At 36.3% G+C, this 23,524-nt stretch overlaps 1 protein-coding gene across 4 annotated transcripts in view; it reads right to left on the bottom strand.

Moving 5' to 3' along the window:
* Positions 1-7,084: 7,084 nt before the first annotated feature.
* LOC111514534 (uncharacterized) overlaps positions 7,085-23,524 on the bottom strand; it is a 61,251-nt gene continuing 44,811 nt past the window's right edge. For all 4 annotated transcript variants that reach the window (XM_074182394.1, XM_074182392.1, XM_074182395.1 and 1 more), the window contains exons 4-6: positions 21,830-22,434; positions 16,052-16,673; positions 7,085-7,670 (exon numbers count right to left, since the gene is read on the bottom strand). In XM_074182394.1, the coding sequence (XP_074038495.1) occupies positions 7,216-7,670; positions 16,052-16,673; positions 21,830-22,434 (1,682 nt within the window). In that variant the 3' untranslated portion in view covers positions 7,085-7,215. The remainder of the gene's footprint in view (positions 7,671-16,051; positions 16,674-21,829; positions 22,435-23,524) is intronic.

Raw genomic sequence — 23,524 nt, 5'->3', positions numbered from 1 at the left:
TGTAGGTTTTCGGCTAAAATGAATAATCTGAAAGTGTCGAGTTTGTACATTTTATGCAGTTCTTGCTCAGCAATTAAACTGGAAATATCGTGCTTTAACATGGAACGCCATCACTTACCATTGGCTGAGATGAATAGAGCTGTAGGGCTTCTTCAAGGTGGCATGCGACAAAATGATGTAGCTCTTTGTTTGGGGGTCTCCCAAAGTGTTATCAGTCGATTGTGGCGGCGTTTCCGTGAAACTGGCAGTCCAGCCGAACAACATCCAGGGCGAGAACGCGCTACAACTGCAGTTCAAGACCGATTTTTGGTCTTAACCGCAAGAAGACAACCAACAATCACAGCACCTGAGTTGGTTAACATGTTGCAGCAGACGCACCAGGTATCCATTGGTCGTGATACTGTCAGAAATCGACTGCATGAAGCAGATCTCCACAACAGAAGGCCACTTAGATGTCCACCTTTGTCGAGAGGCAATCGCGGTAGAAGATTAGAGTGGTGTCAAGAACATCAAAACTGGGATGCAAATGATTAGGTCACAGTTTTGTTCACAGACGAATCCAGATTTGGATTTCATCCAGATTCTCGTCGAGTAAGACTGTGGAGACGACCTGGAAATAATGAACGTTTGAGACACGTCCAGGAAGTCCACACATACAGAGGTGGTACAGTAATTCTATGGGGCGGAATCATGATCGGCGGCAGAACCGATCTCGTTTTTCCAAATCGCTCCCTCACAGCTCGACAGTACCTCGACACCATTCTTCTACCTATCGTCCGTCTGTTTGCTGGTGTTGTTGGTGAAAACTTCCACCTAATGCACGATAATGCTCGTCCACATGTCTCGCGTCTAGTGACTGACTGGCTCACCAACGAAGGAGTTGATGTATTGCCATGGCCAGCACAATCACCGGACCTGAATCCCATTGAGCATGTGTGGGACATGCTTCAACGAAGAATTACTCCGCATATGGGGAACATTCACACAACGTTTCCATTGAGAGAGCTTTTAATCGCTGAATGGGCAAATGTACCTCAACAAGACATTGACAATCTCATTTTGTCGAGGCACGATAGATGTAGGGCCGTAATAAACCAGCGTGGAGGCCATACTTTGTACTGATTCCAATTTTTTTTGTATTATGATTTTTTTTCGGGGTGCCAAAGAAGAGCCATATTTTTTTTCAGTTTTGCTTATATGCGCACTCAGTATTTTTGACCATTTAATAAATTTTGTTGTAAGTTACATTCGTTTAATAATCACCCGTCAACTTTTTTTCCCTAAAGCGATCTGAAAAAAAATTATTGCCATTTTTAAAAATATCGCTAGACTTTTCTGATGTGTGTACATTCAGTAGTAAGCACTAAACACATTTTTCCCGGTGAAACTTCTTTTGGTACATTTTCGATTGTAGGATGATGTGGCGAAGGTCTCTCTGAAGAGTCCAACAGAAGTTTGCCATCATTGAGACCCTCCATCTTCTCTGGTTTTTTTTACCATCTCATTAATATCACGGTGGGATCCACCTTGTTCTTCCCTAACATTTCCTAAATTTCCTGTAAAGTACTCGAGGTGGGAACCTAAAGCTTTTGAAGATTTGTATACAGTAGACTACTCTGAAGGAAACAAAATAGAAATTGATAATTATTTAAAAAAAAAATGAAAATTCACCTTATTTCTTGAGCAGACCTCGTAGAACACGTCACACGGCCAACTTAAAATTTTTCCATCGACATAACCTTAATTAGCTTTTTTCATGAAAAAATTGTAAAGTTATTGTACATTGCCCTCTATTGGAATATTTCGGAACGACATTGGTGAGTGTGCTGACAGGAAACATCTTTAGAGAAAACAGCGAAACTACTCGTCTTGTATATTCTTGTCTTTGGCCTTTGTATAAACTATATACATTTATACAAAGATTTGGGTGTTCGGAAAATTTGATTATTGATGTTTCATAAATACTTGAAACGGAAGTAGGTAGTCTAGTATGGTTATTTGATAATAGTGAGTTTTTATTGAATATTCTATCTTATCTATCCTTATTTGGAATAATAGTGATTTTTATGTACACAATCCAATTTGCTAATTGAGATTGTTCAATACCTACTCCAAGACACTCGCTAATCCTTTTAGTACAAGTGGTTTCAACATGAAACCATTTTTTCTAAAGCATTGTATGTAAGTCTTTGTGGTTTTTTTACAGTATTACCACAGTAGAAAGCTAAAGAATTAAGGTTATGTGATATTACTATGTTCAACATGGCGCCATCTGTTATCGAATATTTGTACTATTCTTTTGCTGCAGCTACAGTCTGGAAGAATTTGATTTTGAAGGATGGCAGATATATAGTAAAGTAAAATAAAAACAAAACTTTGTTCCTTCAAGATTACTAGCTTTTATACAATTTTGTAGTTAGCAAATAACTACCAATAACTTTTTCAATAGACATATATTTGAGGAAGTTGTGACAACTATTTATATTAATTTCTGACAAATCAATCAACAACCTCAAGACAGTTCGAGAGTTCCTCATTCTCTGAATTTTCCAAAATAATGGGTTTCAATCACTTGAGAAGTAAACCATACCATCCAAGTTCTAATGGAGTGATTGAAAGGTTCCTCAGAACTATGAAAGGTGCTCTCAAATGACATTCTGGAAAGTGGTCCAAGGATCTATCAACAATTCTTCTTGGTATACGAGTTACACCGAAAGAAGATTTAGGTGGTCTCAGTAGCGCTGAGATGGTATATGGAATGACCCTAAGAATCCCTGGAAAGATGTTTATTGAAGATGCAAGATTCAACCCTAATCACGAAGAATTTTTAAATCATCTCAAGAAGAAAATGAATGAAATGAAAATAATACAAGGTTTTGATCACAGCAACAGGAAAATATTCATATATAAAGGATTACCAACTGCTACACATGTCTTCGTTAGAAAAGATGCAGTCAAAAAACCTTTGCAACAGCCATATTCTGGACTATACAAGGTTTTAAAGCGAAATGACAAATATTTCACGGTTTTAATCAACAACAAGGGGAAAAAATATCCACAGAGAGACTCAAATCAGCTTTTATAAAGAATCGTCAGGATGAACCAGATATCAACAAAATTGGCCGTCAAAATCTTACTACTGAAAATGAAGACGAAATGGAAAAAGTTTATACGGAAAGGGAGCTTTGTATTCTTAGCTAATGGACACACTCATCTAGAATTGGATTCCTATTCTAGCTACAAAAGATGTAGGTACCTATCATGTTTTAGGTTTTTGTTCACAAGATGGAGCTGATACAACTTCAATATGGTGGTCTCATGATTTGTAAACAGGTATACATTGAAAAGATGGAGAGAAACAGTCTGGCCTGCACTGATGTGAAGTTACTGTTGTTTCAAGAAATTACTTGATGAAGTTTAGTCAATTCCTGCTACTCAGTGAGGAGCATCTTCGAGTTTATTTTGTGTTGAAGACGCCATCTGTGGGATTGATAAAAATCTCGAACTATGAATGTCAAACAAACAAGTATCAAAATATTTTTTCATCCAAAGCTTTTACTGTAACCAAATAATTTGGGGGTGAGTTTGAATTTGATCAGTAGTTTCAGAATTATTCTGAAGACCGCTGCGATGGGTACACGAGTGTCAATTTTATAGGGATCTGTTTAGCAAATACCATCAAAGATCAGCTGTGTCAGTTGCAGTTTCTCAAATGACAGTCAGTTACAAATATTTCTCTTTATTGAGTTTCAATGAATGTTTTTGAGTATTTTGGAAAATCGGCTGAATATTTACCAATTTGATTGCAATTGGTATAATTTTTATCCTTGATGCTGTATAATATATATTTTGAATATATAATATTGTTCCAAGCTTCGTTGTTTAAGTTTAGAAGTTTTCTCTACCTGTATGGATTTTTGATGTGAAAGCTCTATCTGAAACTCTTTAAATTAATCTTTAATTTTAGAAGTTATTACAACTGCTTATGATTAATTTTTTCTAAGTGTGACAATTAACATCATCTACGGTATCGTCATGAACCAGTTTGGGAGTATTGTTCTCATGTATCGAGCTCTGCCCCCAAACATACCCTGGAGTTGCTGGATTCCATCCAGAAGAGAGTTATCCGCTTTATCAGACACGCGAACATCACATGCAACCTTGCAACATCGAAGAAAGTTTGGAGATTTGTCTCTCTTCTATAGATACTTTCACGGGAAGTGTTCTAGTTACTTGGCACATTTGATTCTACCAAGAGCGGTACAAATCAGAAATACGAGACGGACAATGGCTGCTCATCGTTTTGAGGTTCAACTCAGTACACCTCGAACTTCAGTGTTTAATAACTCTTTCATCTGGAAAACTGCGTTTATGTGGAATTAACTTCCTGAGAACGTTTTCCCAAATTGATTTCATCTCCAGCGATTTATATCCAATATGAACTACTTCTGCACAGCTTTTGTCCTTGAAAAAAATACTTTCTCTGATGGGATGCCATCTATGAGATAATTTCCAGTTCATCAAGTGGGAGTAATTCGCTTTTCTGGACGGATTATATAGGTTTCAATTTATCTTGTTAAGTTGGGAAAATTTCTCAATTATTTTTTTTCATAGTGATAAAGTTGTAGAGAGCCTATTTCTTTCATGGCTCCTTTTCATGGCTGCTTCACATTCTGTTTTGATAATATAATTTTCGACGTACTTTTCTACTGCACTGTGTAATTTTTGCACTTCATTTTTTGTAAATACATCTCTAGATATATTTACAAGTTGTTGAGCACTGAATAGATTTCCAACTGCATCTCAAGAATATTACACTTTTAGTCATTTCCTGATGATGATAACTTGGTTAGTGAAACGTGTGTCATAATAAATCCTTCGGTTGTGATAACTGTAGCGGATCACCCGGTATATTTAATTGAAATGTATGTACTTCAGATGTTCTAGAGGAAGTAAAATAAATCAGTATTTGTTTAGCTATCGTTTCATTCACATGGCGCAGTCGGTAGGATACGAACCTACGCTCCTATAGGGAATCTGATTTCCAGTCAGAAGTAAAATACACCAGTATTTGGCTAGCTATCGTTTCATTCTCATTCTCATTTATATTGTAATCCAATGTTTTCCAGAAAATGCGACTATCAAAATTTTTATATTTATGGTAGGACTCTAGATATTTTTATCAATCTACTAGCTTATATTCTGATTTCATGCACTCGACTATGTTTTTTCTTTCTCAAAATGTTCACCAAAGCTTTGTCAATAAGAACTTTTCTTTGGACAATAAAGCATATTTATTATTATTCCCATGGCGCAGTCGGTAGGATACGAACCTACGCTCCCATAAGGAATCTGATTTCCAGTCAGAAGTAAAATACACCAGTATTTGGCTGGCTACCGTTTCATTCCCATGGCGCAGTCGGTAGGATACGAACCTACGCTCCCATAGGGAATCTGATTTCCAGTCAGAAGTAAAATAAACCAGTATTTGGCTAGCTATCGTTTCATTCACATGGCGCAGTCGGTAGGATACGAACCTACGCTCCCATAAGGAATCTGATTTCCACTCAGAAGTAAAATACACCAGTATTTGCCTAGCTATCGTTTCATTCCCATGGCGCAGTCGGTAGGATACGAACCTACTCTTCCATAGGGAATCTGATTTCCAGACAGAAGTAAAATAAACCAGTATTTGCCTAGCTATCGTTTGATTCCCATGGCGCAGTCGATAGGATACGAACCTACGCTTCCATAGGGAATCTGATTTCCAGTCAGAAGTAAAATACACTAGTATTTGCCTAGCTATCGTTTCATTCACAGTAACACCTATCACGGTCAACTTAAAACTTATTGTTGCCAAATCATTTCCAACACCATCGCCTTTACTAACTTTTGCCATTTTCTCAAAATGCTCTGTATAACCATGAGTGTATATTTCTTGCTGCTTATCCGGAAAACACTGTAGCTTCTCATCTTTTCACGATCCACTCTGTCCATTTTTTTCAATCTTGTGCTATTCATTGCCATTGTTTTATTGCTTTATGTACTGAAATCACAAGACAATGTTTTAGAAATACATTGTTGGTATGTACAATCATTTGAAAACTATTTTTATTTCTATTCACGTATTTTTTCAGTATCTTTTGAATGTGATCTTCAAGAAATGGTTTGTTTTATTGCTCATTTTTCTGAATCCACTTGACAATGATATTCATTGGTGAAATTATAGTTTTATTGAGGTATGTCTTTTAAATAATCTCTCGATGGAGTGTCTAGTGAATAGTCTCATTATTCTGAGTAATCTGTTTCTCAATTTTCTTCAGTCCTTTTTTGTAAAGAATTTCCTCCATATTTTCCCGAATGTATTATTTCAATACCCTACACCTTTATTATTGACCCATTTCCTGATCTTATCCTGTACCATACATTCAGAGCACAAATGGATTTCACGGTGTGTCTTGGCACACTCATCATTTTTCTCGTTGCCTGTGATTCCAGAGTGGTGTCAAGCCAGCTTCTTCAGTTCTTCATTTCATTTCCAGACCAGCCTCCATGACAGTCTCTTGAGTATAAGTCATGTATAAACTTTATGTACCAACTTCAACTGTTATACAATTAACATAAAAAATAGTCAAGCTACCTGCACTAAATTACACTTACAATTAAAGGTTATCTAATTCAATGAATAGGAACGAATCAACACCCACTACTGGAATAAAACCAAAGACCGAAACCTTGAATGTAGTATCAGCTATAAAGAGAACAAACTGAGCACTTCATTGGTTGCCTCATTTCCTTTCATAATGTCTGCTGTCATAGATCAGAGAGAATAACCTGCAGACTACGGCCAACCTGAACAATAAGATTCGAACCGTTATATATTTAAAAAAATCAAACGCCTGAAACTCAGTTAATTTATGATCAATAAAGTTGGTGAAACAAATTCATTCAATTCGAAAAAATCTGTTTGTTTTGTTAAAAAATGACCAAACTGACATTACACTCACCTGTCAAAACCTGGAGCAGAGACTGACGCTTACTCCATAGCTACGACGGTCTCTCGAACAAAAAAAAACGCCCCGACTAAACTTGGAATTCAAAAACTTTAATTCTCTATACTCATAAATTAAAAAAACTCTTAAGACTTAATCCTTAAACGATACTCAACTCTTCGAGACATAAATACAAACATCCATATATACACAGCCAACGTATTTACAAGGAGATCTCTTCGGGATCGCTGAAAGCGCCTATCCTCTTGTGCACGTCCACCGACCTAACGGCGAAGTAGTACTTGTTCTTGTCAGCGAACTGCGTCAGAGTGCAGGCCATCGGGAGCGCGAGCGCCTTCACGTCCCCGACCTTTCGCCACATCTCGGTACAGGGCGGGGCGTTGGTTTCCTGGTAGGCGTAGAGCTGATAACTCGCGATGCCTTCGTACGCGTCCAGGTTGTAGGGCATCCGCCACTGCAGGATGATGCCCGTGTCGGTTTTCCTGATGCTCAGGTGCGGTTTCGGTAAGAGTGGTTTCAGGGAGTTGTTTTGCGGGACGGCAGGCGGCTGGGGCAAGGGGGCGGGGTGCTTCCTCGTCGTCGGCATCGTCTTTATCTGCATGGTGTTGGCCTGTTTCGAAGGTATCACCGAGACTGCGGAACCGTTTAACGTCGAAGCTGAAACAAATCGTTTTGTTTTTATGATGTCTTTTGTTAGACTGATCGAAACGTTCTTAATTGCTGTTGAAAATTGTAGTATCGTGTCAATTACCGTATACACCATGTTGTCGCGAAAATATGCCTTGACCGTTTTTGTAAAAAAGTGAGGTTAACATCAGTGGGCCACTGACTGTACTTTTGATCGAAGCGGGTCTTTTTCCGAGTTCTAAAATAAAAGTTGTTCAGAGCCCAGTTGTTTAATTGCACGTTATTACAATATTTAGCGATGAGAAAAATATAACATTTACAACCGGAAAAACAGTATACCATAGCAATATCACAACACAACAAAGTTTTTGTTTCGGGGTTGAAATTAGATGATTTTAATGTATTTCCACGTGTTAAAACCGAAAGTGACCATAAAAATTATATATTAGCTCTTGTTTTCAAGATATAGTATCATTATATTATATATATGTATATTGAGTTTTCAACAAATGAAATATTTCATCACCAACAGTTGGTACACATGTTTGTTTACATAACACCCCTCTCATCAGCTGTTCTTAAGTAGTAAACATAACCTATGTGAGTTTGTCAATTGTACGCACGTGGTTGCTATTGAAATTATCGTGTGAAGTTGATTTTTAAATTAATTCAAGTGCTGATCTGAAATGCCTCGAAAGTGTGTGAATTCTGTCGATAGCTTTTGCTATATATGTGGTGAAATAACATTTAAGGCTCAGAAACGTAAAATGACACCTATCGTTAAGACAGCCTATGAACATTATTTTGGTGTGAAAGTTGGGGACCAAGATAAATCATGGGCTCCTCATATATGTTGTAATTCTTGTTCCGTCATATTGCGAGAGTGGCTGAAAAATAAAAACCGGGCAATGGCTTTTGCAGTACCTATGGTTTGGCGTGAGCCTACCAATCATACAGACGACTGTTATTTCTGCTTAACTCCTCCCATTAAGCAAGGTTTATCTATGAAGAAAAGAGGAACGGTTAAATACCCTAATCTCCCATCTGCTCTTCGGCCTGTACCACACTCAGACAATTTGCCAGTCCCTTCTCCACCCCAAAACTATGAAATTTTAGAGGAAGGTGATGAAGACTGTTTAGAAGGAGCAACCCATCCTTCTACATCCTATGACCCTGATTTTGAGGTAAGCGATAGGTCTAGTGATCCGCACAGAATTAGTCAAGCAGAGTTGAGTGACCTTATAAGAGATCTTCGCTTGTCTAAGGAAAAGTCTGAGCTGTTAGGGTCAAGACTGCAACAGTGGAATCTTCTAAAACATGATGTGAAATTATCTCAGTACAGACAGCATCAAAAAGATTTGCTTCCTTTTTTTGAGAAAAAAGAAAACCTCGTAGTTTGTTCTGATGTTAATGGTTTGATGGACTGCTTGAATTTGGATCACACTCCATCTGAATGGAGACTGTTTATAGACTCTTCAAAACTAAGCTTAAAAGATGTACTTCTGCATAATGGAAATCAGCTATCCTCTATTCCTATAGGTCATGCAGTTCACATGAAGGAAACGTATATAAATATGAAAACACTTCTCCAATCAATCAAATATGAACAACACAAGTGGCACATCTGTAGTGATCTGAAAGTCATTGCTATACTCCTAGGAATGCAATTAGGGTTCACCAAGTACTGTTGTTTTTTGTGTCTGTGGGACAGTCGGGATAGAAAATCTCACTATAAAAAAATGAACTGGCCTACACGAGACCTAAACCCTAATGAGAAAAATGTAGTTTACGAGCCTCTTGTAGATCCTAAGGATGTTCTCCTTCCCCCATTACATATTAAGTTGGGACTAATGAAAAACTTTGTGAAGGCCATGGACCAGGAAGGACAAGCTTTTAAGTACTTGAGAGCTAAGTTTCCCAGGTTGAGTGATGCTAAAGTCAAGGAAGGCATCTTTATTGGGCCTCAAATCCGTGAAATCGTAAATGATCCTACTTTTGACATGATTTTAACAGGAAATGAAAAAGAGCCTGGGAAGCCTTTAAGGGGGTTGTACATGGGTTTTTAGGTAACAAAAGAGATGATAACTTCACAGCATTGGTTAAAGAGTTTCTTCAAGCTTACCACCAACTTGGATGCAACATGTCCTTAAAAATTCATTTTCTTCACTCTCATCTTAATTTCTTCCCACAAAACTGTGGAGCTGTGAGTGACGAACATGGAGAAAGATTCCATCAAGACATTGCCTTAATGGAACAGAGATATCAGGGCCGTTGGAATGAAGCAATGCTTGCAGACTACTGCTGGTCTGTTTGTAGGGATGCTCCAGAAGTGTTTTATAAAAGACAAGCTAAACGACAGCGATCTTACAATGAATCGGATGGACTTAATTGAAATTTGGTGGTACAAACTTCTTTTATTTGTCAAAACACTAAGAATACTGTTTTTTTTATTAATTTTGTACTTAAAATATTCTAAAAGAAACATAACAATATTGTTTTATGTACTTTCACTTTTCACGTATAGTATAACTACTCTTTAAGATTAAGTACTGTGTATCTCAAAAACCAGAGCTAATAAAAATTTTTCATTGTTATTTTCGTTTTTATCACCCCAAAATTAGTAGAAATTGACTAATTTAGTGTAGGAAACATTCAAAAAATATTTTTTTGTTGTGTTGTGATATTTGGAAACTAAGTCGGCTCAACTTTATTTTATGGTTAGAAAAGTCACATGCTGAGTAACTTGAAATTCCTTGGAATCCACTGGAACGATGCAGGATGGACAAAATTCGACAGGACAGCAACCGATAATTAATTCAAATTCAAATTTTTTATTTGGTTCATAAAAAAGCTACAGCTTTAGAACATGTCACAAAATACCATCAAATTAACATATGCCAAAAGTAAAATATAAAATCTTCAGAAGATACAGTGCAATAAAAATAATAATACAGTACATACATACAATCGTGAAAGGCATCTTTGCTCTATGGTCCCGGGAGTGAATGGAAAAAGTCATTAATACCACATAGGGGATTTTCCGTAAGTAATGTCTTTAAATGTTTTTTAAATTTACTATAGTTCAGAGAACGTACTGTAAGAGGTAGGGCATTGTACATTTTAATATCAATAGTATCGTCCATTCTTTGTAACCGGGTTTGAGGTAAAATCAAATTATCTTTATTTCTAGTATTGTGACCGTAACTATTAATGTTTTGTTTGACATATAGTAACTTTACAAAAATTATCAGAGAGTAAAGTGTCATTATTTTCAACGTTTTAAAGATTGGTTTGCAGGAGTCTTCAAAATTAGCTCCTATGATACATCTTACAGCCCTCTTCTGAATGACGAATATAGCATTTAAATGAAACTGAGCTGCCGAGCTCCAGACAGACAAGCCATATCTAATAATGGATTCGAACAGTGCATAATAAGTAGTTATTGCAGCGGATTGGTTAATAAGTTGTTTAACTTTTCTTATAGCAAATACTGCACTATTTAGTCTATTGCAAATTGTATATATATGTATGTTCCATAATAGCCTGACATCTATATCTACACCCAGAAATTTAGTGTGCAGCATGGCTAGGTCGGTTTCTACATTGTAGAATAGCCTGGATTCGAAAATGAGACTTTTGGTTTTTTTTTCATTGAGTATGAGCTTGTTTGTCAAGACCCAGGTTTTTGCTTGTTCCATAACTTCCCCAAGTATTGTAGCCCGACACTCCCCTTCATTGATACTGATGCCAAATGTGGTGTCATCAGCATACATAATTGTCTCGATATTTGAGGAGAACATATTTGGCAAATCGTTTATATAAATAATAAAGAGAAGGGGGCCCAATATTGATCCCTGAGGAACTCCCCTACTTATTATCTGAGGAGTGCTTCTCTGATTTTCAATACAAACTACTTGAAATCGATTGGACAAGTAGGATTTGATTAGTTTCAGTGCCACTCCTCTTATTCCGTAGTACTCCATTTTCCTCAGTAGTATGTCATGATCAACACAATCAAAAGCTGCACTTAGGTCTGTGAAGATTCCCAAAAATTTTTCGTTTCTTTCAAAACTAGCTTTTATAGCACGAGTTAATGACTTGATAGCATCCAAAGTGGACATATTTTTCCTAAAACCATACTGCTGAGGACTCAGGATTTTGTTCTTTTCGAAGTAATCAACTAGTTGATTATAAAGAATAGTTTCAAATATTTTTGAAAAGCAAGGCAAGATTGATATTTGCCTGAAGTTTTGAGTTAGTTTTGGGGATCCTTTTTTATAGATTGGGGAGATTCTTGCCAACTTAAGCATTGAGGGAAAACATCCTTCATTTAGAGAGGTATTAATGATATTTTCAAGAACGTCCAACAATAAATGACCACACTGTTTAACAACATAGACACTTATTCCATATATATCTTCAGTCTTCTTGTTTTTCAATGCTTTCTTGTTTATCAATGCTGGAAATGTGTCTGCTTCTTTGGGCATTTTTAAACAAGGGGATGACTTTGAAGTTTTTGAGGAGAGGCTTGAGCAATATATCGCAGCTAATATGGTTGAAGCAGGCAGACAAGTTAATGTTTTGCTAACATTTTTAAGCGGAAACATATATAAAATTTTGAGACTTACGTAGACCACTGAAACCTAGCCAAAAAAAATTTGACGAGCTTATGAACCAACTGAGGGATCATTTCAAACCAAGACTCTCAATTTACCGGAAGATAATTGTTTTTGAACCTTTAAGACAAAGTCAGGAGTCAGTGAATGACTGGTACGTCAAAGTCAAGAACACTGCAACACAATGCGATTTTGGCCATCAGTTAATGTATCGAGTACAGGAAAAATTCATCTGTGGTATGAGACCTGGACCAATATTGGATAGACTTTGTGAGGAAACCAACGAGAAGTTTCAAAGAGCTTTTGGAGACCGCATTATACATTGAAAGAACTAAACAAAAGCAGTAATATTGAAGTGAATAAGGTACAGAAATTCAGAACGGGACTGGTTCGGCAACTGTTAGTAAAAGTCAAACTAAGAGGGTGGAGAAGAAACACAGTACTAGTGAGGTAGTAGAATTGAGATGCAATTTCGTTATGTAATAATTATGGCGAAACACACTGTCAACAGTTGGTGAATTTGAAAGAGTTTCATTCATTTTTCTTGTGTCTACATTATTGAACGTTAATACCATAGGAATATTCACATGGTGCATCATTCAATATTTGTTTACCGTTACAGTCCACTCAATGATCTTTGTTTCCCGTTACAGTCCACTCAATGATCTTTGTTTCCCATTACAGTCCACTCAATGATCTTTTTTCTGTATAATTTTGCCAAACACCATCTGCGATCATTAAAATCAATTAGCCCAATTGAAAATTAACGTTACCATTTTATTTATGTACTTGTAATATGTTCTAGAAGTTTGACCAAATCAAAGTGCTGAGTTTTGGAAAAAATTGAGCGTGAAGTGGTAATAAAACTTTTTCTCTTACATATTGGGACATTGAGAAATTCAAACGAACCAAATTGACGTCATCTTCATCTCCTGAAGACCCCAACTTGGTTGATGAAACGTGCCTCATTTTTTTGATTTATTCTATGCCATTGCTTCCAGTTTATCTTCCATTTTTTTCATTTTCATTTGACTTGATCTTTTATTTTGCAGTACTAACTAACAAATGTTATAATAACCAATGAATCAAGCTGAAATAAATCAATTTTATATATTTCACATGAATATAATTGCAAATTTCAAACAAAGCGTCGCACAGATATTAACTTTCGTGAATATTTGATAGTCTAAGATAGTCTATAAAAATCTGAAATATTAGTTACACACAAATAATCTTTTTTCTGCCCATTGAATACTTTTTTATCTTTTATTAACTTCAACTTTCATTTCGTTATAAATATAAACGAGGTACAGCTATTAGCTTCAAACTTATTGTGATGATAAAACAAAATATGCATATTTTCTCAAACATTTCTGCGTTGCTTTGAGAAGAGAAGTTTGCACTGACATGACTTTTTCTTGATTTTCTACCTCAAAAGAGAATGAGCAACACTTAAAAGAACGACAAGTCACAGGAAAATAGTTTTTAAATGTACCTTTATTCATTCGAAACAATAGACAGAGATATGTTAACCCAAAAGCTGGGATGTGGTTTTGAAGTGGATGAAAAGTTACCTCAGTTTGAGGAATCAAATAACAAAAATTAATGTGCTACTCGCAAGAGTTAGTAAATGATTTTGGAGTTCCACAAGGTAGTGTATTAGGACTATTACTTTTTTGAATGTATATAAATGATATCAATTACGTAGATGGTGGATCATGGGACTAATTTATTTGCAATAACACATTAATATATACCTATGATTAAACTTTGCAAGTCGCTGTTGAAAAGATGGATATTTCACTGAAAAATATTGAGTTGTACCTTGGAACAAATGAACTGAAACTTAGTATCACTAAAACTAAGGTGATGATCATTACAACACAGTACAAACAAAATAAAATTGGGAAAAATACAGTCAAAAATAAAGTTAAAGAAAATGATGTAGAAATGCTGAGTAAAATTAAATATCTAGTGTTCATTTTAGATAACACAATTTCATTGAATGATCATGCAATGCAATAAGTAAAATATCAAAGAAACTGACGAAAATCAAGTAGTTTTCATAAAAGAGCTCTAAAACAACGCATTTTAAACTTAATCATTTCAACCTTTGTCTATAAAAAATTATTTAAATACTTAAAAAAGAGGAATGAAGTAATGCATTCAACATTTAAAGGGATTCGTTTCTATTTCACCATTTGGCAACATCGGTTATAGCTAATAAAGGACAATGAATCTGTTACCTGTATAAGACAAACAAAGATGACATATTTCAGAGGCGTGCTGTTCTGTTTACTTATGTTCCGAGACATTCTGTGACATGACATTTTGTGCAGCTAACCTATCTTCCTCTATATAAATAAATAACAAAACAACTGTTGTTTATGTGGCTTGTGGAGGTGGTATTGAACTATAATTTATATTTTGCCTCAATTGTTGATTTATGAAGATAATTTTCCTTTTTTAAAGTAGAATGTCTAGGTACGTATACATTATTTCAACTTGATATAGGCGCTGTTGCCAATATGTGAATTAGAAACAAATCCCTTTAAAAATTAAAACCCAACATTTGAAACATCAATTTGAATACTTTTGAAAGTGAATTTGAAAAACTCATGAATTAAACTCAACTTTATTTTGTTCGAACTTGCATTTGCTGTAATAACCCAAATTGAGGAACATTCCCCATTGCATAATAAAACCTCATTATGAATTCAGTGGGACTCTTAAATCAGAACAAACTAAATCAATTACAAAAATTACAGAACCGTGGAATGTGAATAATATTACGCTGCAATAGAATGACACCTATACAAGATAAGTTCTGCAGTTTTAGGTGGCTCAATATCTCTCAAACAACTGCACTATCAAACTATGATATACATATTTAAAAAAATGAATAAATTGCAACCAACATAGTTAGTAAACCTTTCAATCAAAAATAGTGAAGTACATCATAATAACAGATCGAACACCAACACATATTCACGAAGCAGTATGAACTGCTCCAAGGGTCTGGGTAGTTTTGATAAACTGCCAAATAATATAAAAAATTCTTCTTCTATCCGTCTATTCAAGAGGGACTTGATAACATTTATAACGACAAATTGAATTAAAGCTAAATTATTTGAATTGAAGGGGTTATATTTTTTTAGGAGTGATTAATTTTTGGGAAAGAAAGTTTTTGGCTTTCTACTACTCCATCTTGATACAAATAAAAAAGATGTATCAAGATGGAGTAGTAGAAAGCCAAAAACTTTCTTTCCCAGCTAATTTATATTCAATTTATGTTTAAAAAAATATGTTTAATATATGTTTTTCTGTTAATATTTTAATAACAAAGACTGTGTTTTTAATGAATATGTTAATAAATATATAAAAGTGTATCCTACATAGAATATGTGCAATATATGTTTTTTGTGGGATTGTTTTATAATTTTCTGTTATTTCCTTGAAAACAGAATAACTTATTTTGATGTTTATGTATTATGTGTAGATAAAGTATATTAATTATGTTTATATCAGGCTTGCCTATCTGGAAATGAAGTTCTCATATTTATTTAATAATCTTGATTGAGATCAGCTGCCAATTTGTTTGTTTTGAATGAAAATTTGACTTTAACATGAAACTACGTATGTTATTGTATGAATTAGATATATTATGCTGAATTAACAGCAATATACAGCATTGCGGTGAAGAGGAAGTGAAAGTAAACCTTTCGACCTGACTTTCCAATGATGTACATCTGATCGAAACTGTATTTTATTGTATAAGTTAAAAAATGTACTCACCCAGCATTCCATTGGCGGTAGGTTGGAAATTTAGGAGCACCGCCTTCTGGGCACCGCCCGCGGTCGAGTTAACCAGCGACGACGGCTGAACGACGTACATCACCTGGGTAGTACCGGAGCCGGCGCTCGAGGTCACGACGTTAGCGGGAATCAGACCGTTCTTCAACTGCGTCGGCGTCAAGCGAACACTCTGCGGCACCGTCGTCACCGTCCTGTTCGGCGGCCCCGTTTTCGCACCTGCCGCTCCCGAAGCCTTCACCTGCTGCTTGTTCATGGTTCTGCTTGCGGGGCCAGGCGGTTTGCCGGCGACGGGGCCGTTGTTGGCGGTCTTGTTCTGGACTAAGTTGACGTTCTTTTGTGGCGCCGCCACCTGCTTCATGTTGTGGACTTTCAGCGGCGTTCCTCCGACTGCAGTCTTGGCGGTTTTGTCGTCTTCGTCGGTCAGATCGATGACGCCGGGGTTGCCGCCCGGTTTCGTCGCCTCCGACGAAGGTCTGGCGCGAATGGGGGTGGGTCGTTTGGCAATCGACGGCATCTGTCTCGGTTGAAGAGCCTGCGAGAGGATCGGAGTCGGAGCCTTCCGTGTGGATGGAGTGGATGACGTAGAGTTGGAGGTTGTGGTCTACAATAGAAAATATAATAGCGTTTCAGAACTTTCAGAAGGGATTGTTCGCTTCGGCAAGTGTTAGGTTAGCCTAAACTTGGGACAAGAAAACCATTACACAGGCGTCGTCATATCCGGAGCTGTTTGTGGGAAGAGCTCTCAATGAAGATGGTAAAAGCAATACACACCATATACAGATCCACAATCACCACAAATCCAACAACAATACACATTCCTCACAACTGACGCCATACCTTATATTTCCGGTTTGTTTGAGAAATTGAGACGCATCGATTATAGATATAATGTGAGAACAACTTTTAGAACTCTCAACACATTAAGATCTCTTTTGACACAAAGTAAACCCCAAAATATGGTTGTTTCATTGAAAAAGGATCCCTGGATGTGAGAAAAAATTAACATCATGAATATATGAGACAGATGGCGGGATCAGAGATAGCGGAGCATATCCTAAAACCAACTAGTGATCACGCTATAGAATGGAGCGAAACAAAAATCTTCACCAAAGAAACTCATGAAAAAATTAAAAATATCGAAAAATCAGCATACATTCTTTTAGCAGGTAACAAGTGTATTTCAAATAACTTTGTAGAAATGCATCATATCTGTTTGTCATCACTAAGAGAGGTTGAAAACAAAAATATGAACCTTGACTGGATTCTCAAAAAACATTCAGTACATGTATTCATGTAGACCAGGGGTCTCCAAACTTTGAAGCCTTCGGGCCATAATGATTTTTTCAGTTTGTTCCAAGGGCCAATTTCAACCCTTAACTATATTTCTAGACTAGGATAGTCGCAAAGTGCGTGACCTAAGCAAACTTACGCTTTTTTTTTGCGTTTCAATTATTATTGTGTATTGTGACACTTAACGACATCTAGTGGCGAGTAGTGGTACTATGCACTATCTTTTTCAGCTACCCGCTAGGTGACATTAGGCGTAATTAAATATTTGGGATTATCGCGTTGGTTCGAGAAAGTTCTGGTTCTAGCTTGTGTATTCCGATCACCTCGAGATGGCAGTAATAATTGCATGTAAAAAGGCTAGCGGCGCAACTGCGAGTTAGTCTGCGTAGGAAAGGCGAAGGAAGCGAAACTGTCTATTGTGAAATAAAGTAACACCCGTCAATAAAAGTATTTTGATTTGACTTATTGTTTTGTGTGTGATTTGTTAGTATGGAAAAGAAGCGAAAAATCTACAGTGAATGTAGAACGTGCCAAGAAAAATGGAACTTTCAGTATTTCATGATTGAGTCCAGTAATAAGGCGCTATGTTTAATTTGTAATGAAACCATAGCTGTTCTCAAAGACTATAACATTAAACAACACTATGGATCGAAACATCTTCAAAGTTACTCCAAGTATACAGGAAGTTTGCGGAAGGAGAAATTTGAAGCTTTGAAACGCGGACTCAAATCGCAGCAATCTTTGTTTACCAAAGCGAATACTGAACAAGAGTCTGAAACTCGCGCCAGCTTTCGTGTGGCTCTTGCAATCGGAAAACGTGGCAAACCATTCACCGATGGAGAAATGATAAAAAAATGCTTGATTGCAGTAGCCGAAGAAATATGCCCCGAAAAGGTAAATTTATTTGAAAGTGTCAGTTTGTCAGCAAACACCGTGGCTCGGAGGGTGCAAGACATCGCAAAAAATATATCTCAACTGTCTGACAAAAATGGACATCATGAGTGGTTTTCTCTAGCATTGGATGATTCAACGGATGTCAGATACTGCTCAGGTGTTGATTTTTATTCGCGGAGTAGATGAAAGCTATGAATACACAACAAGACCTCACATTCAATATAATAAACAAAACCATACACATTCCTATAGAAGATCTAATACAAAGAATAGTACCTGATGCAGTACAAATACAGGCAAATTTACCTTAAGTACCTGAAATACCTGAGTTGAGATGTTCGGACCATATAAAGAGGCAGACGACAGGATGACAAGTCCAGTTTGAGGAGTACCTAAAAGATGATAGTACGACCAGCTGTCGAAAACGCTCGCAGATAATTAATAGAAGATATAAAGCTTCAAAACCTTTTTGTGAAATTTAATATTAAAATACTGAAAATAAAGGAAAATTAGTTGCATCATTAAAAAAACATTTCAATTCTGTATGGATGATACCTATTCCTCTTCAAAAGTCTCCACACAGTAGAAGGAGATACCTCACAAACATTCACGACGGAATAAGTAGACTGTTATGTCTGCTTCATAACAAACATATTTATGAACAACTTGGAGACCACTATAGTAAATTCCGACCTGGGTAAAAGTCATATTCATTTTTGATACAGATATCTAGACGATATTCTTGCCTGTTTCAGAGGTACTACACGACAGCTGAACCAATTTATGACATTCATGAACAATCTCAACAGCAATATTCAGTTCACACTCGAAACAGAGATAGAGATACAGATAAATTTCTTAGACCTGGCCATTACACACAATCAAAATAAATTCGAGTTCAATGTTTTCAGAAAACCTAGCTATACGGACATCACCATCCCAAGCGATTCTTTCCATCCAGACAGTCATAAATTAGCAGCCTACAATTCAATGTTGCACAGAGCATTCTCACTGCCTTTGTCTGCAGACAATCTAGCTAGGGAAATGGATACAATTACACAGATAGGTCATAATAATGTTGAATGATCAAACCGATTTAATTCACTCTCCGGTTTTTGAATTGGCACATCCCCATTGTGAACTGTAAATTCAGGTACTCAATCAACTACCTGAATGGTATATACCGGGTGTCAACGAATCTATTAGACAAGTCATAACTTCTAGACTATTAGGTGTATCAAAACGAGATTTGGTACAGATAAATGGTATGTGGAGAGGAGAGTTTTCACATATTTTTCACTTTCCGGTCACTTCCGGTTTCAGCGGAAATGGCTCCGGTTCTGAATTTTTAAATGGAACACCCTGTATATTGTAACATTTTTGGATTTCTGAGACAATTCTGGATTAGAAACTGACATTTCCGGAAGTTTTTCAGCCTACTTGATTTTTTCAGAGTCACTTTTAAAATTGCATCTAGGTGGCCATGATCGGACGTAAACTAATCTATGGACCTCAGGTGATATCAGAAAATTGCAATAGCGGAATTTTAGTGACTAGTGTGTTGAATATGAATGAGACAAGTTTACAAAATAACATTTTCGTGTCTAACTATTATTTTTCAAATGGCGACCATTTTTTGACAAGCACTTTCCGAAAAAAGGATTTTTTGACAAATCTAACGATACTAATTTATTTGCGATTGGATTACAAATAAGAACATAAATTAAATATTACTGAGGAAAATACTCGATACAAATTCATTTACTTTTGTCAAGGGTGCCATGGATAGGAATGATGCATAATATTTTGCGGTTATTTCCATCAAGTCCACTTTGGAGAACAAAACGCTCACCTAGGTTATGACAGTGACATAAGCTTTATGAGCAGAAAGTAGAAGTTTCTCTTGATTTTCGTTAATTTTAGTTTAATTTTTCGTCGAAATAATGTATACTCAAAGTGAAAAAGTGGATATGTTGTTATTGTTTGGAGAATGCCACATAAATTCAAAGGAAGCTGCTGAGTTTAATGCTCAGAGATATCCCATTCGGCAACACCCATCTCATCAGTATTTTCCCTATGTTGAGAGTCGTTTGTATGCTGACGACGGCAATGGAAGAGTAGTATTTTGTGATTGGTTGCTTCAAAATCATAGAGTTAACCCAAATTTTATCAACTTCATTCTATTTTCTGACGAATCACGGTTTACAAATAATGGCATGTTTAATAAGCAGAATTGTCGGTACTGGGCCCAACAAAATCAACATGCAATGAGAGAGGGCAATTTTCAAGAAAGGTTTGGCGTCAATGTCTGGGCTGGTATCGTTGGAAACAGAATAATTGGTCCAATATTGTTTCAAGGTCAGTTAACAGGGGTTAGATACTTGGGTTTTCTTCAAAATGGAATCGAGGATCATCTTAATGATATGCCTTTAGAAGTTTTACGGCAAATTTACTTCCAGCAAGATGGAGCACCACCCCATAATAGCAGAGACGTACTTGATTTTTTAATAGAGCATTTTAATAATAGAGTTATTGCAACCAACGGTCCAGTACGGTGGCCTGCCCGCGCACCGGATCTGACTGTGTTAGATTTCTTCATTTGGGGATATGTAAAAGAAAGGGTCTACTATGCAACAGCCCCAGCCACTCTCGAAATCTTAGAAGAAAGGATTCAACAGGCATTTAGAAGTATATCGCCTCAAATGTTACAAAACGTGTTGAGAGAAACAATTGAACGAGCTGAAATGTGTCTTGAACAAGGAGGGATGCACTTTGAAAATTTACTATAGTGGAATTTTCAAGAACTTAGGATATTGCAAAAAATCTAAGTGCATCGCTGAAATTATTAGTTAAATTTGTTGATCCAATCGCAAATAAATTAGTAACGTTAGATTCGTCAAAAAATCCTTTTTTCGGAAATTGCTTGTCAAAAAATGGTCGCCATTTGAAAAATAATAGACACGAAAATGTTATTTTGTAAACTTGTCTCATTCATATTCAACACACTAGTCACTAAAACTCCGCTATTGCAATTTTCTGATATCACCTGAGGTCCATAGATTAGTTTACGTCCGATCATGGCCACCTAGATGCAATTTTAAAAGTGACTCTGAAAAAATCAAGTAGGCTGAAAAACTTCCGGAAATGTCAGTTTCTGATCCAGAATTGTCTCAGAAATCCAAAAATGTTACAATATACAGGGTGTTCCATTTAAAAATTCAGAACCGGAGCCATTTCCGCTGAAACCGGAAGTGACCGGAAAGTGAAAAATATGTGAAAACATTCCTCTCCACATACCATTTAACTATACCAAATCTCATTTCAATTCTCCTAATAGTCTAGAAATTATGACTTGTCTAATAGATTCGTTGACACCCGGTATTGGCGAATGTAATGAATCATTGTTAGTTTATTGTATTAGTTTGAGAATGTCCATATAGGACGAAACTGCAGTAACGTTAGTTACAATTAAAAGTGGTAAAAAACATAGAAATTTTCATTTCTCTTTTCAACAAGAAAAATGCTTAGTATTCCTTACTTCTCATATATAATAAATATCATCATTCTTATTACCTGACTGAGCTGCCGCACGACACCAGAGTTAGCTGGAGTGATACTCCTCGTCCGATTAACAGCTGCAGCAGGAGACGGCGCAGGAGTCCTGTTCGGAGTGGTGTTTACAATGCTAGGTTTCCGCCTATTGATCACTTCCGAACCAATATTCAGCTTCACTTGCAGCCCCACCGACCTTGTGATTCTCAAAGGAACCAGCGGTTTCTTCCCGTTCTGCCCTAATTCGTTGATGAGTTTCTTGTTGACTATTTCTAGATCTCTGGCTTGTTTCGTCAATTGCTGTACGTCCTTCCTCAGATTCTCGATAAGCAATTCTTGCTTCTTCACCAGCTGGTGCAAATCTCCGACTTCGGTCTTGTGGACCATCGCTTCGCAGATTTTCTGCAAACAGAACTGCTCCAGATCGGAGAGAGTGAGTTTCTTCTTGCCCTGCATGAACTTGTCGAATGTTATGAGCGTCTTTAGTCTGCTGCTTCTGTCAGGGCAGGACTTGGCCGGTTTTTCACAAGACGAGCGAAATTTTTTTGTTGTCGTTTCGATTTCTGGGGTGCCTGTCTCAGAATAACTTCTCTTGGTAGGCTGGGTCACATTTTCTTTAATCTTTTCTGCAACAAAACATCGGAAATTTTCTATATAAATGTGTGATTTGTTGTTTTTAGGTGTGCGTACATCTATAATAATAATAATAATAAAACGTCTTCATTCACCATAAAAAGTACAATTAAGATAGACAAAAAAAAAGTAAACAACTTTCAGTATGAATGTGAATGGGCAACATCTTGTACAAACTTTTTGAGAAGTTTCTCGATTCCCTACCTTCATCATATAAGTATACAGGGTAACCCAAAATGTCTTAGGATTTCTCAAGACCCAGTAGAATCACCCCGGTGTATTTTAAGCGATCTTTTGTAATTTTTCATGTTTGAATTTATCAATGTCTATATAAGAATATTCAATCGTACTTCATCTATCTATCTATCTTAATCTTATCTTTCAATCTATCTAGAAAGAAATTTTTATCATTTATCATAAAAACAGCTAAACCACATTCTACGAAAGATGTAACATCACTATTTTTCATGTAAGTATTTTTTTTTTGTAGGCATAAAATAAAAAAAACATACCCAAGCCCGCAATCTTCTAAAACTGAAAAAGAACTAAGAAGGAAACCTAATAAACTAGTAACTAAATCTACATACCTAATCAGTATCCGGTTTATGTACATAACCCCATTTTTCTTCATTTCATATTTCACATACTAAAAATAATTCGATGTAACTATAGAAAAATATTTCACACTGTTTCATTGTTTATTCCAATTATTATAATAGATACAAATTTGGAACAATCGTTTTGAAGTTTCTGTGGTCAATGACAGTCGTAAATATTTCAATTTGGCGCACGCCTTTGTCGTTTTGACTGTTAGTTATTAGTTGAATGCTGGCCAACTTTTAGTGTTCATAGAATTCCCAAAAACGCTCTCGTTTTTATACAACTAATGAAAATGAAGCAGTTACCTTGATATTCGTCTATCTTTGCTGAAAATTCCTGGCCCATAACACATTTTTCCGAGGAGTTTTATGTACACAGACCTCTAAGATTGAATTTATTCATTTGTTTTGGCTTTTTTGACCGATGAAGCGTTTATTTGACGCGTAGTAAGGGCTGCCAACGGCTTTTTGAGCGGAAAATTAT

The sequence above is a fragment of the Leptinotarsa decemlineata genome, unplaced genomic scaffold (assembly GCF_025532065.1).
Source record: "Leptinotarsa decemlineata unplaced genomic scaffold, Ldec_3_MD MMD2_tig00026328_RagTag_RagTag, whole genome shotgun sequence".
Classification (NCBI taxonomy): Eukaryota; Metazoa; Arthropoda; class Insecta; order Coleoptera; family Chrysomelidae; genus Leptinotarsa; species Leptinotarsa decemlineata.
The sequence above is the reverse complement of the archived record's forward strand: the minus strand, read 5'-3'. Positions and strand labels throughout refer to the sequence as shown.